This window comes from Odontomachus brunneus, unplaced genomic scaffold (genome assembly GCF_010583005.1).
Source record: "Odontomachus brunneus isolate Ranch 3 - 2012 unplaced genomic scaffold, Obru_v1 Obru_scaffold_140, whole genome shotgun sequence".
NCBI classification, from domain to species: Eukaryota; Metazoa; Arthropoda; class Insecta; order Hymenoptera; family Formicidae; genus Odontomachus; species Odontomachus brunneus.
The window spans coordinates 858,418-873,960 of record NW_022639590.1 but is presented as its reverse complement, the minus strand read 5'-3'; the positions used below and the strand labels follow the sequence as shown (position 1 = coordinate 873,960).

At 35.5% G+C, this 15,543-nt stretch overlaps 2 protein-coding genes across 5 annotated transcripts in view; both read right to left on the bottom strand.

The window, feature by feature from the left end:
- Positions 1-33: 33 nt before the first annotated feature.
- On the bottom strand, positions 34-13,091 carry LOC116850278 (hexokinase-1-like). Its single transcript, XM_032828352.1, has 10 exons — positions 12,909-13,091; positions 5,139-5,242; positions 3,151-3,304; positions 2,685-2,903; positions 2,125-2,444; positions 1,918-2,030; positions 1,339-1,497; positions 1,122-1,261; positions 905-1,041; positions 34-595 (listed from the first exon to the last, which is right to left on the bottom strand). Exons 2-10 carry the CDS (start codon positions 5,220-5,222, stop codon positions 506-508), a joined length of 1,416 nt encoding a protein of 471 aa, XP_032684243.1. The 5' UTR covers positions 5,223-5,242; positions 12,909-13,091; the 3' UTR covers positions 34-505.
- Positions 13,092-15,256: 2,165 nt separating this feature from the next.
- Positions 15,257-15,543, bottom strand: part of LOC116850277 (intraflagellar transport protein 88 homolog) — a 7,266-nt gene continuing 6,979 nt past the window's right edge. For 3 of the 4 annotated variants that reach the window (XR_004379298.1, XR_004379297.1, XR_004379296.1), the window contains exon 18: positions 15,311-15,459. The gene's annotated coding sequence lies outside the window, so the exon portion shown is untranslated. Of the gene's footprint in view, positions 15,460-15,543 lie in introns of all 4 variants that reach the window. The other variant, XR_004379295.1, reaches the window with a different exon arrangement.

Here is a 15,543-nt window from a genome sequence, read left to right as displayed (position 1 = left end):
ATATATATATATATATATATATATATATATATATATTTCTTTTTTTTTTTGAGGTATTATTTAATAAATATTTTACTCTCTCTTTTTTTCGATAATCCATTTCACAATTCTTCCTCGTGTTTAACGAAACGTATATTTATTTTCCTAAAATGGCACACGCGTTTTCAGCTTGTCAGTTTGATCGGTAGCTTCTTAATATTTTGTATCATTGCAAAGCCAATACAAACGTATATCGATGCAAATTTGTGGTACTTAAAATTATTTTGGTCGAAACTCGCGCAACGAATTATAAATCAACGCGAACTTAATTGCATTTATGAATAGTTAATATTCAGTGATATTACTACGGCAGAGATAGAACAGAGTACTACGGCAGAGATAAACTCTACAAAAGATATTATTGAGTTAAGATCTGCCGCAGAATATTTCTATGACTATTAACAACCTGCATGATGTGTCATGATACAAGAACTGCGGAAATAAGAGTCTCCTAATGTATTTGTTGTTATTGTAATCGCTTCTTGAGCCTTTGTGCGATAGCAGCCACGAGCGCAGCGCCTTTGCCGCTTCCATCTTCCGCATGAATTAATTTGAACTGCGTGTGTTCAGAATAAATATGTTATTATACTAGACAGAAAGGAGTATATATACATAATATTCATGATGTTGATGATAAGAAAAGCATGCAGATATGCATGCAGAAAACAGAAAATGCAGGAAATGCAAAAGCTACGATAAAATATAATTTAATTTCGTAACTATATGATAAAATTAAAAAATGCATTCAAAATCCTTTGAACTTTGTGGAACACCGAATATTTTATTCCTTGAATATTTTATCTAGATAACATGTTTCATCAAAGCAAACGCGATTTGTAATTCAATTGACGTTCATTTTACGCACCTTTCGTTCGCAAGAAGTGAGAAGTGAGATATATCGCTTCATCCAGCCTTCTAACCGAGGATGATGCTTGTAGAGAGATCCATCCACAGCAATCGTTACTTGTTCCTTATTTATACGATCCAGCAGAGTCGCAAGACCTTCGACACAAATCATTGATGAGATTAAAACGAGCGCTCACATGTTCTGAGTGCCTCGTTTGAGTGTTCCATTAACGTACATATCGATACCAGAAGAGCCGCGCGGTTGGAAGCGACCTCGCACACGTATTGAACAATTCTGATATCGTCCTCGTCCGGGACAATGCCAAATTTTTTTAGAACCTCCTTTGTGTTCCTGTCATCACCGTCCATAGAATCCCTGGATAAAACAAAATGAACTCTTTATGTGGTCGCACGTATCTTTCGCGCGTGTATAATGATTTTAAACAGACGTACTGCTCGATATGTGACACTAGATCGGTAGTAAGATTGCCAGGCGTTAGCAGACTGTGTGGTGTATTTTCTCCTACAAACAAAAGCCCCTCTTTGGTCAACCTCGCAAGTATCACGCGCACCACCTCACCGAGATATTTGCCAGCAATGTACTTTTCAAATCTAAAGAAATAAGTTAATGATGTATAAGACTGATCTTTCTACATATAGGCCGTTATCCTAGGACTGATCTTTCTAGATATAGGCCGATATCCTAGGAGCTAATCGCGTCGCTAGGATTCGTCTAGGGCACCTTTCTAAAGCTCTTGGATTATAGATTATATATTACTTAAAAAAAAGATTTCGCTTAATATAATCATTCCTTATATTATATTTTGTTTTATGAAAACTTTGTTTTATGAATACAATTAATGCTATTTAAAATCTTCAACTTTTCTACATATAAATAAGTCGATATAAAGACAAATTAATTGAAGTATATTATCAAAAATGATATCTTTTTATCATATAGAAACAGTAATTGTGACATAATTACGGACAGTCTGATGCCACAGATAACGTACGATGAGTTTGCTCACTTACGTAAATGAATTCACGATAAGGGAATTGGCGTCATTCTCGCGATCGAAATCCGTTTTGATGAAGTCCAATACACCGTTGTCTCCGAAAGCACCCCATTCGATATCGATAATAACCTTGAATGACAAAATCCGAGCAATAATTTACAAATGCTTCTCACGTACAAGATACGTTTATATGCATTGCAAATAGTGTGTTTCGATAATTTACTTCTCTTTCGCCATGTCTCTCGGTTTCCCAGTGCTTGACTCGATCCGCCTGTTCCAAATAGCAGGCGTTGCTTCCGGTTCCAAGTATAAGTGCGATAGCCGTTTCGTGGTCCAACGTCGAACCCTGTACCATAGTACCCGTAGTATCGTTCAATACCGCGACGACCTTCACTTTCGTGTCGCCTCGCCGGTCCAGAGCCTCCCGCAGGAGCCTGACAACATCTTTGTTGACAGCATCGGGACAATTAAAACTTTTGGTCCACGTTACCAAAACACCAACGTCCAGAGAATGCTGAATCATCGGGAAGGAAAATGTGAAACCTGCGGCGCGAAGCACAGATTGTCAAGGTTACAGATGTGAAAGTGGAAAAATTATCAGACAAACCATATAGATAATTATACGACGACGAAGCTAATTATTCGCAAGATAGTTATCTGCTACTATGATTATTTCCTATGGATGGAAGTATTCACTATTTATAGACGATCACACGACAACGCTAATTAAAGGTTCCGCAAGTCGCTCGATATTCACATGCCTAGATACAGAACTCAATTTACCGAGAGGAAGCTCTATGTCCTGAAGCCCTTGGGCGGTGACGAAATCACTGACACATTCAGCCAGATAGTCAAACAGGGGAATGGCCAAACCGACTTTTAATTCGGGTCTGATAGAATATAGTTTTACTTCTTGTCGAATGGGAGCACCGTGAGCCAATTCCAGTAGAAGTACTCGGAAGTTAGTGCCACCGAGGTCGAGTGCCAAATAAAGGCCTTTCTCTACAAATATTCGTGTGAATAATTATTGAATTGATCTAAGGCTTTAACATCATTAATATCACGATACGATATCGGTCTCGCATTTTGTCGTCAAAATAAGATGTTGACATAAATTTGATGTTTCTTTGCGGATGTAACATTTGCTGAGTAGTGATACAAATATCAGTAAAGTTAGAGAGATCTCTACGTCAAAGTGAAAGAGCGATGTTATTATTATGGGACTAAGCACAGAAATTACAATAATAACCTGTTCTATCGAGCAGTTCCGGCACATAAGTGTTTTCCATTTGTAGTGAGGACGGTTGCTGGTGAATTCCCTTGTTCATTTCCGAAATAAAGACATCCTGTATCCTCCTGGCTGTCGCCGCGGAAAACCGCATCTTTTCCATGTGATTTTCAATCTGCAAGCCGAGAGAGTTTTAATTTTTAAGCACTTTATTGCACGTCACGTAGACGTAATCTTTATGGCACTCTCGTTATCCCGGAAGAACTTTCCGCAATCCATAAATCATGCCGGCACCTCAGCAAACATATCAACGAAGCTTCGAACGTGGTATTGTTTACAATCCTCGGGTATTGCGCAGTTTCAAACAGAATACTAAATAGGTAGACTGAAGAAAAACTCACATCATTCAAGTCTAGCATATATAAGGAAATATATACTGAATTAATTACACCTGAATGAATTAATTACACTTGACGTAACAAGCGAGATTAAAATGCACAGGAAATCGATTCCTTTTAATCAAATTTTATTAAATAATTTTATTAAATTATTAAATAAATTTAGGATATAGATTTAATGACGAAAATTGCATTAAAAATATTTCATACGACTTCGTTTTAACACATTAAAGGTGTAAATATTTTCTTGCGCAATCGAGGATGCATGCCTCATAAATATGGAGAAACAATTATAACATAATTGCTACGTAAACTAGACGATTGATCAATTTTCTGCTCTTTCGAAAGATTGTAAGCGGAGTCGCGCTATCTAAACTGATAAACTGTCCGCATATTTTGAACTTTTAATAACGGATATTACCATTCGATAATCCTGTAACTTAGAAAGCAAGATAAATTGACGATTTATAACTGTCTTGTGGCAAAAACTACGATAACCCCGAACCTTAAACCATTTTTATCCCATGCGTTTCGATGCGAGCCGCATGGACGTAATTGCGCGTCGCACGTAGTCTAAACAAGATTATACGCACGGCCGTTCGCTGACCGACATACCCATACAGCACAAATCTTCACAGAACGTTCTAAGGATGTTCTAAGGACGTCCCAGAACATTCTCTGAAGATTTTGTGTTGTCTGGATACACGCGAAAAGCTGAAGGATGCATTTACTTCCAGATTTTTAAATCCACGCATCTTAGATTGGTACGACCGTAGCTACCGTAGTCTCCTTAAAAGACAATCAAAGAGAAAAATCGATGCGATTATTATTTGTCATATTTACTACCGAGTAACTCGCGCAATCCACATTCAAGATAATATCTGTCGAAAAATAGACTCGTAATCTTCTTGCGTTACACAAATATTACATAACAACGTTTTGCAATTCACAGATATTGCCAGTAGGACGTATTGGATTTTTTCATTCTCAAAAAACTATGTTTTAATAGGAAAATACTTTATTACGCGATATGTGGGCACGCGTACTATGATTAGAATTATCAAAGCGAATAAGTACCTACGCGCAATCGTCTCGTGTCATTAAACTCTCAACTAGAATGTCTCAAGGTTAAGGACTTCGTTCGCTCTGCCACTTGTGTATCATTCAGAACCGGGTGCAGCGGTATGTAATAATTGAACCATCGTGTCGTTTCTCTGTATCGGAATTGCATGCCGTGAGAAACACCCGAGTTCATTAAACTTTCGTCATTAAGCAGGAAGTACAGCTTAAGAAGAGGCTCATCTTATATTTATAAATACTTCATATTAAAGAAGAATACATTTATGAATAGTTTCATAATTTTCCTATTTTCCGGCAAAATTTAAATTAAATGTATAATTTCTTGCATTCAAAATGTTCTCATCGCGTGAGATTACGATGTAATGTCAACTTCCAACTTCGTCGTATGTCGTATGAAAGAGCAGAAGTTCAGGGTGAACGAGTTATAAAATAAAACGTTGCAGATAAAATGTTCGTGTATAATCTATAGTGTAAATGTTGCGATTACAAACGAAGTATCGGCTATCGAACTTAAGCAAGCGTTATACTCACTTTTTGTCGTCTAACATCGTCGGAAAGAATTAGTGGCGCAACTTGAATTGCTTCATGCAGCTTATGATCCTTAGGCACTACCATGTCGAAAAGAGTTTGGAGATCTGGAAAAAATGGAAAATCAAAAAAATTCCCATAGAAATATATTTTATTTAACATCGAATTCGACAACACGTGTCACACCTTCATTTCGTTATTTATTCTAGTCTCGCTTTCTCCTTCTTTTCTCCATTCATTCCATTATGGTCACTTATACAATTTTTATTAAAAATACTCTTATATAATTTTATTAGAGATAAAATTGAAAGAGACGTATACATAATTATAGCTTGTTGAATAGTTTTTAGTATCGATATCAGATATTTTTCTTAATTTTCTTGACAAAAAAGAAGGAGAAAACTCTTTTTTGACGAAAAAGAAGGAGAAAATAGATACTGTAGTAAGCATTATTTCTCAACCTTTAATTGACATTGTTTGAAAATATACTATTGTTTAGTTCAAATTAATAACATCATCCAGTGCGATAATTAATTATTTCATTTTTTACTCAGAAATTAAAATTACGAACGAGGACGGGAGAAATGTTCGCAATTTCATAACATCGTTTATTGTTTTCTATAAATCGTTATAGAAAACTATTGCCGTAACATATCACAGTTGACATAAATCAATTAATATTCTTGACAAACGGGAAATCGAAGACTACGTATTACATAATATTTGCATAAGAAAATGACATTGGCTAATGTTCTATGAACGCGGTATCACTAAATTTTAAATAAATTTAAAATAAAATAAAATTTAATTTAATTTAATTTAAATAAAATTTAAATAAATAAAATTTTAAATAAAAATCATGAATTATGAAAAGAGAGTATGAGATATGTATTTACACATGATAAGATGGTAATAAATTACAACCACGAGTTGCGTCAAGAAATCAAAATAAAAAGGAAAGAAAGAAACAATAAAAAAATATCAAAGATATGCTAGTCGAAGATATCTTTTATACTATTATTTCGCTTTAATATTTATTATTAGCTTTTTACACTAAGAAGAAAAATGTTTAGTATTTGTAATTACAACTACATAGAGAAGTAATTACTATAAATTATAGATAAGAAAGTTCTAAGACTATTTCTTTATTAAATCTAGGACTATTTCTTTATTAAATTCTTCTGTAATATTATAATTATAATTTCTTATATGCATGTTACTACTACTATTTTAGAATTTTTTTGTGTTAGAACAATCAAAAAATATAGCTGTCAAAAAAAAAATAATACTATAATAAAATACAATAATACTACAATAATAATACAATAATACTACAATAATAAAATAATTAATAGTATAATTTTAATTAAATCAATAATTTTTTTCTTTCAGTGTCGAGTAGTCAAAACAAATCTAACAGAATTGACGTGTAAATAATACCGTTAAAATAATTCAGTTTTTGGCCAACTAATCAATAACGATTCGAATGGAACTTGATTAATCATTCGAATGGATTCTATTTCTGTCATGGGCATTTGGTTATCGATCGATCGGGTATACATCGTCATTGCTAATCTACGCCATGCAGCGAATCTACGTTGTACAACATGTTACAACGCTTTTATCGCCAATCATTTACATGCCTATGTAAGAGCGAGACCATGAAAGTCGAACCAGTTGAGTTGATTGGTTGACTGAGGTATCCAGCCTTTCGTATACACTGTCGTTACGTATAATTTTTCTCATTTCCATACTTGTCTCACAGGCGCAGTTTCCTCCAGTCTTATTTTCAAGGTGATCCGGAGAAATTATGCTCTCACCATCCAGTTTTTAAACCGGACATACTATAACTGTAGTTTCAAATACATCAAATGCATCAGTGCTCATCGTGCGCTTATCTAAACGTACTGCAATGTATTATTGCATCACACGCATGAATTTTAATCAATTGGTTGTCGTAACAGGAAGGATAAATACTTAATATCTAAAGAACAATTTCACATTCCATTTTGTTTTATACAAAAATCTGACATGGAGAACGTAGACCGCCTTATTTGAAAAGTAATTATCCAATTTCGGAAATATCATAAAATCTATAAATTAACATAGACGTGAATGTGCTTGTGCTCGATAACCGACGGGTTCGATGAACAGTCCGACTTTCTCTTTCAAAACTCAAAATGATTTTTCTCTGACAAAGTATTATTAAGCCGTCGATTAAGTTTCGTGGTTTTTGAAGATCCTTTTCGCAACAAAGCACAAGCTCTAAATCACGATGTGCGGGTCAGGTGGATTGATGAGGAGAAACTGCGAAAAGAGATCAGAACGTTCCTTCCCGAGCTGCAAACCGGCAAATGAGGCTCCATTGAAATCAATTGGAAGGTGCAAAACGTCAACCGAGATAATTCAGCCAGTTGACCCGCAGTGACGATTCTAATCCAGAGTGCAACACGCACACTCGTCACTTCCTTGACTCGTCGGGAACAATGCTTCGTAAGCGTCTTCCTTCGTGATAGGAAAGAGATCCTCCAACTGGCGTGCAACATAACGCCGTCTCTTCTATCGCCATTGGCTATCCATCCTTCATTTATCACACTCTGCATCCATCAGCGCATCAGCAATTAATGAATCTGACGCAAGCGTAACGCCGCAGAATTGATAAGACTGCGAGGATCTCGAACAGTTTTATTGAAATTAAATGGCACGTGAGACATTTTATAGTCTACGAACCCTTCTATTCAAGTCGAAATTAAAAGCGGAAATAAAACAAAAGCAGCGAACGCAGCATATAATTTATTAGCTATTTGGCTATGTATACTTAAGTTCAGTTGAAGTTCTGGTCTCTTAAACATTAGAGACATGCGTCATTTTCACAAAGGCGCACTCTAATTATCTAATCGAGCGCGCTTCACCAAAGAGCGCAGCTCATAAATAATCTGTCTGTCGTTTGTGTAATGGAACTTCCGTAATTTACAGTTATTATCAGCGAGGGTACGGAATAAATCCCGGTGAGATCGAGATGTGTGGGAGCCGCATTAGAGAATCACGTTCAAATTCAGATGTAGCATTCTGAGATGAATCTGTCTCTGAACATAATGTTCCAGATTTCAGAGCAAATCAATCCAATATAACATAATAGCTGATTTTTTACGACTTATTATACTAAAACATTTAAAGGAGAATACAAAGAATAGAGAAAATAAAAAAGGAGAAGAAATGCATGATTCTAGGAACCTAATACAACTCTAAAATAATATTCGTCAACTCTCCTTTGCGTTAAAAAATTTCGTTGGAAAAGGAATTCGAGGAGATATCCTAACAACTGACATTGTGATACAAGGATACTTTTCGAAAATATTTACAACACTAAAAACGTCCATAAACGACAGCAACCAACACATACAGCTAATCATGAATTGTGGTTTGAGCAAAAGAGGAAGAAATTCGATGTTGATCGTAAATCATCACTATGAAGTTAATGAGTTTTCTACTAAAAGTAGAGACAAACAACAGCAATAGGAACAACACTGACATACGATACACAAAATAGATAAGACAAAATCTCAATTTCTGACATAAGATAAGAAGATAAAAGAGGCGACGTCGCATAAAGGATATTATGACATACCGATAACATTCTGTTAAATATTAAAAAATGGCCACGGACGTCACGCAAACTGACGTAATATAATTTTTACTTGGATGCTTATTTACTCATAATTGACGCCTTAATAACGTGTCACTAGCAACCAAGGAAAAAACCGAGGACTCGATATAATCTAGCGGTGAAGCGTCGAAATATCATGGTAGAAGATCTTACATCAATTGCGTTATGTATTTCGAAACTCACGACGAATTAACACACACGATAAACCAGTAAATTGTAGATTTTCCGTGACCGGAAGTTTTCGCACGTCTTACGATTCACGCTATCACGCAGTTAAAAACTTTAACATTTTTACAGAAATTCTGCGTGCACTTACTACTTCACATGAATTCATCTGCGTATCTCGAGAATACTGTTAGAATTTCATTGATATAATGCATCATATCAATTATATTAATGTTTACATTAATTTACGACAGTGTGTAATTTCCTTTATGCAGGTTGCGGGCAGCAAATTTGCCAAATGTAAAAATTCCAATCAAATTGTTTTAAGGGGGACAAAAATGTTATTAAATTTTTAACATCGACATATAAATATGTTTACCAATGATAAATTCTCAAATCCATATTCTAAATTCTCTTTTATTGCTGAAAGTACTGAATGAAGCCATTTTTAGAGTCGCTTTTAGAGATAAAAGAGAATTCAGAATATAGACCTTAACAGAATATAGCCTGCATAAATATTATATGGAAATAAATCTGTAATTAAATAGAAACTAAAAGATAAGTTAGGGACGAAAGTCTCTGTTACTAGAGACGATATTTCTGTTACTGCGAACAAAAATATTCTTCTAGATATTAGACTCTTTTAAGACATGTTTGAAATAACTGAAATAAATAGATGGAAAAAAAAACTTCTCTCCTCTACAGAAATTTTTCTTCTTTTTACAATCGAGTTCTCGTTTAGTCTCTTGATGACAGAAAATCAACACAAACTAAATTCTTTTTTGTGTACTGAAAAACTTTGCTTATATCGGAGTTTAAACCATTGACAATAAAACACCAATATTATAATATAATATCGTAAGGATTTTTACCACAGTACAAATCTCTAAGGTCGTCTAAGCCCTTGTCCAACCACAGTCGATTATTCCTCTAAAAATCAACCATGATTGGTCAATTTCTTACAGCTTAAAGCAAGGTTGTAGACAAAGATTAACGCAAACGCACTATTTTAATTCGAGTGGTATTCACAATCAACTCCTCAAGATTTATGACGATAGATAATCAAAATTTAGTTCGTAATCTAAAACGCGCGATTCTAGAAGCAGCGTTTAATTATGAGAACATGTGGTTCCGATAACGAAACAATAGAAAAGATAAGTGATATAGTAATTCAACATGTATCGCGAAATTTTGTGGCCAATTTTCACGACGGCGAAACGTTTCTGCTGATTATAATCAGCATGCCTCGTGGCATACCGATTACAATCGTAATAACACATGCAACGTAATATTTCAAGGACCCGTATGAGCAAAGTAAACATCAGAAGTGACTCTCGGTATTCGCAATCCGATATTTTATCAGGACCTTGAATAAGTTCTCGTTGTTTTCCAACAAATGGCGTTACCAGAACTGCGTGCGTATAGTTTAAGATGGTAATGCATCTATAAGGAAGTACTATAAGCAAGCTTGAAATTCAGTGTATGTCATTTCGCCAAAGTGTAAACAACTTTTTTTTCATAGTGTTAAACATGTCGAGTTTAGTGCCAAAAAAAGAGTATTTGCAGGGAATTTTACTGCACTACTTTATTCAAAAAAAAATCTGCAGCTGAAGCACACAGAATTCTTGTTGAGGCTTACGGCGATCATGCTCTGTCGGAAACAACATGCAGAGATTTGTTTAGACGTTTCAAAAATAATGATTTTGATGTTGAAGATAAAGAACGCTCTGGTGCACCGAAAAAGTTTGAAGACGAAGAATCGAAGGCATTACTTCATGAAGACTCATGTCAGACGCTAGCTAAACTTGCAGAATCATTAGGAGTTGATCACACAACAGTTTTGAAACGTTTGAAAGTATTAGGAATGATTCAAAAGCAAGGACATTCGGTGTCGTACAAGTTGAAGCCGAGAGACGTCGAACGGCGTCTTTTCATGTGTGAACAGCTGCTTCAACAGCAGAAAAGGAAAGATTTTTTGCATCGTATCGGCAATGAAAAGTGGATACACTACGATAATCCTAAGCGTAGAAGATCGTGGGATAAGCCCGGCTATGCATCAACATCGTCGGTAAAGCCGAATATCCATGGTTCGAAGCTTCTGCTCTGCATTTGGTGGGATCAGCTGGGTGTAGTTTATTATAAGCTGCTCAAACCGAACGAAACCATCACGGGAAATCGCTATCGACTACAATTGATGTGTTTGAGCCGAGCATTGAAGGAAAAACGGCCACTATACGAGCAGAGACACGACAAAGTGATTTTGCAACATGACAACGCTCGGCCACATGTTGCACAACCGGTGAAAATCTACTTGGAAACGCTTAAATGGGAAGTCCTACCCGTATTCACCAGACATTGCCTCTTCCGATTATCACTTGTTCTGATTGATGGCACATGGCTTGGCTGAGCAGCACTTCCATTCTTATGAAGATGCCAAAAAATAGGTCGACTCTTGAATAGCTTCAAACTACGTGTAATTTTTCCGACGTGGAATTCAAATGCTGCCAGAAAGATGGAAAAAAGTAGTGTCTAGCGATGGACAATACTTTCAGTGACTTTTTTTTAAATAAAGCATTAATTTTCACGAAAAATTAGCGAGAACTTATTCAAGGTCCTAATAGTTGAGATGATATCACGATTTATTGACAAAATTAGGACGATCTGGTACAATCAAATCGAAGCGTTCGAATCGATTGTGCTTACGATTACGACAAATGCTTCGAGAATAATTCAAATATGCATCTCTTATTAGAAATCACCGCGTGTCCCTGAAACTGCCGCGATTTATCGGCAAAAAGATATAATTTCTATCGATTTCTAATCTAGCTAATTCTCTCGGTAACCTCTGTTTAATTTTCATATTTGCTAGTTTATTTATTTTCTAAAACACTGTAAGTGAAAAAGTGCCTATCACGCTTTTTAACGTAATAGAGTAAAATTAAAAATTGAATTTATGACAATACACGCAGAGAAATACTTGGTTCATGGATTTCCCGTTGGACCAGACAAGACAATTCGGTTGTAGGAACAGAAAAATTCCTATAGATTTCTTATTGAGTCAAATGGTCTCCGTTGTCACATTTGTTAAAGCAGATGTTTTAAAGTAAATGTTCATACGAATATTTTTGATCGCGGTAACAGAAGATATCGTATCTGGTAATAGATTCTCGTCCCTGAGTTTTCATCTGGTTTCTCAAGAATTGAAATTTTTTTCCATGTAGCAATTTTTTGTTAACAGTAATATTGCACGAGTTATTTGAGTTGGAATATAAAACTCGTATTACATTAAAATCTAAATTGCTAATCACAATGTCAATGGCAACACCTCGGAAATGATAGGAATCGAAAGGTAAAAGTTCACAGTCTCGTATTTTCAATTATCCTTGAAGTATTAGATCGCGTGTTATTACCTTTGAAGCACAGACTCTGATACAGGAGCATAGTTCAGAATAAAAAGAAAGATAATATAGTAAGGATAAGCAATGTGTGAAGAATTCCGAGAATATAGATAATTCACTAAAATTATTTTCTTTTTCTGTATAATATATATCACGTCTTTTTATTTTAGTATATTTAAAAACTATTCATTAGAATAAACATTTACTTATTTTGACATAGAAATCTAATTCAAAAAGCGTTGTGATGTAAAATTACGTTTGATATATAGAAAATTTTATAAAAAAATTCACATGCCTTGGCCTATGAATTACAAATGAATGATCAGAGTGCGTTTATTTCATAAATGCGTTTTACTAGATTGAAATTTTTTGAAATCTTACATTTCTCATCTCTAATGTCTTTGACCGATAATAAAAGTTCAAGAATTGCAAGTACACTACTGGTTATCGCAATTCACGAGTATCGACAGGTGGATGGTCCAGGTCGCGAAACTAGAGCATGCCTAACCGCGATTGAATCGCGCATCCCTCATAATACGGTACCTGGTTTTGCGCGCTTCCGCTTCCGTTTCCGTGAGTCTCTGTCGCCAACTCAGTATCCTGATTGCAGGATTGCGAGATGCTGCCTTTGGTTCTCCGCGAATCTGACTGTCTCTTCACGGCGAAGCAAGCGACCGGAGCACGTACACACACGTGGGCGGAAGAACTCGAAGTGTACGCGCGGCCGCCAGGCAGCGACTGGTCGTGCCTCCGATCGACTCCCCACATGACCCACCGACCAGCAAACTGCAGACTCGCAACGTTCATCCACCACCGCTGGCAGACCGCACACGCGCATATTCCAATGCTGTGTAAACGAATGATTGCGTAGATATATGCAGGTAAACATAAGAGGTGTCTATGGTCGGGCTAGTGATAGTTATACAAAGTATCTCGCACAACTCTCGACTCAGTGACAGATTCTCCGGCGAATTTGAGAGCGAAAACAAAGGAGGCACTTGAATAGTTCTTAATCACAAATATCTTTAAATTTCAGTTGATTTTTCAAGTAGAACTTCACATGAGATAAAATCACAAAGCGATATGTATATAAGATTGAAATTTGGAAAATTGTTGGAAGTTATAAACGGTGAATCTTCACTGATGTTTTTGCCAAAGGAAGATCTATTACAAATAGACGAGAGAAATATATTTATAAATATAAATATTTACAAATAGACGAGAGAAAGCGAATAATGATAGAATCAACTTACAAACCAAGAAATTCGAGAAGTTTTCGGACTTGCGTATATGAAAATTATGTATCACACTTTACTATATTACCAAGACGATTTACCCATGTGTTAGCTACGGCATGACTGATGCGTTTTTCTTGTGAACGAGTTGGTACGCATTCGCGACACTGACACTCCGAAGCAGAGGGACTCTTCACCACCCGAGTGATCTTCGTAAATGTAAATATAACAGTATCGTTGCTAAGGCATTGTTACTTGCGGTGCTTGAATTGAACTGAAAACAAATATTCAAAGTAGTCAAACCTACAGAAACAGATTTTGCACAGAGTATGCTATAAATTTTGTCGGTAGCTTGTCGGCAGAAATACAACAGGATTTGCTAGCGAAGTATGATGATAGATTGACGACAGAAATTGAGTAGGATGTCATTTCATAATTATTTAAGTATATTTAAGGCTTCTGGATATTCGCCGCAGAACTTTGGATTAATGACGTCAGAAGTATGAAAACGCATGTCCAAAATTCTTACGTGATTTACAAATAAAAAGATATTTGTATGAAAAATCCTGCTCGGTTTCTGTCGTCAATATACAGTCAAGTTATGTCAGCAAGCTCTATCGACAGAACATAAGTTTGATGTAGATGCAAGTGGTTATGAATCTGATTGAAACTGTTGCCAATCGTCGGCATACTGCTAACATTTTACTTATTGGGTAGCAATGTTAGTAAAACTTGTAAAGTTCTAAATATAATAAAGAAAAGTCTAAATATAATAAATAAAAAACAAATAAAGAAAAATACATACGTATACTATTGCTTAATATTTATCAATTATTAAAAATCTAAAATCACTTAATATCTAAACCTAGCATTAAACATTTTACTTTCAGTTGAATTGCATTTTTCTTTCACCTTTACATGAAAAAAGGAAGAATGCACACTCTTTATCTTCATCAGACTGTTTCAAGATGTAGTCTGCTGCTGAATCTCATCCAGTCTCTGCTGCAGTTTCTTCTTCAACAAACAAAGTGAAAGAAAGCCATAGTTCTCCTTAATTACTGTAGCTAGGCACGTTACTCTGGAAATTGTTATGCGTTTTGTTTCTATGATGTTATTTAAAACATATATAATTCTTTGAAACCAACATATCTCATAGTAGGTTATCATCAAAATCAGACAACAATTGACTATTTCAAAATTGTAATGGGATGTAATGCGTACTAAATAACAAACTAATTGTCATCAAACTAGTATCAATATAGTATTACATATTGTAGAGTTAATAATTCCGAAAATTAAAATCCAGAATCACTGCAGAACTGACGGTTCACCTAATATAAGCAGTCAAAATAGCGGTGACAAGAGTTGAATCTAGAATCAAAATAATTCATTATTGTGCAGTAACGTTGCTGTACGCGTTACCGAGCAATTACGAAAGTTATAAGAGCGAGTGAAAAATTCGAACATATATCATTTAACGTTATACTACTGTCCTACCTTATTCTGCGTTCTACGTGCTGGCTTCCTTTCGAGCACCTTAACGCTCCCGGTTACTTCGCCAATATTGAATATTTACTTGAGTTTTTAACCTTGATATTGACATTCATCTGCCACTGACATTGTTATATCTTAGATCTGAGATATCTTAATTTCCTGTTACTGCATCATGGCCCTCCGAACATTCGGCAATAACACTGATAGGATAAACGCGCGATACTTTCTTCGTAACTTCTGATTCCTCTGTTTTGTGATACACTTGGCGATATTTCATCACGATAAACGCAGGATTTCTAGAAACCTTTTAATCAGAATTTGAACGCCCCGGATAATCCGCCATATATGGTCGGGAAGAAGAGTGTCTAGAATTGTGTGAAATACTTTTAAAGTATATCTAAAATGGCATTGTTGGTGTGGAAATATGCTTAGTATGACACTATACGATG

Excerpts from the sequence above, each read along its gene's own strand:
- LOC116850278 (XM_032828352.1), bottom strand. The coding sequence starts at position 5,222 with ATGGTAGTGCCTAAGGATCATAAGCTGCATGAAGCAATTCAAGTTGCG. Across the intron at positions 2,904-3,150 it reads GGAACTGCTCGATAGAACAG|AGAAAGGCCTTTATTTGGCA; the intron begins GTTATTATTGTA and ends GAATATTTGTAG. Across the intron at positions 596-904 it reads TCACTTCTTGCGAACGAAAG|TTCAAATTAATTCATGCGGA; the intron begins GTGCGTAAAATG and ends GAACACACGCAG.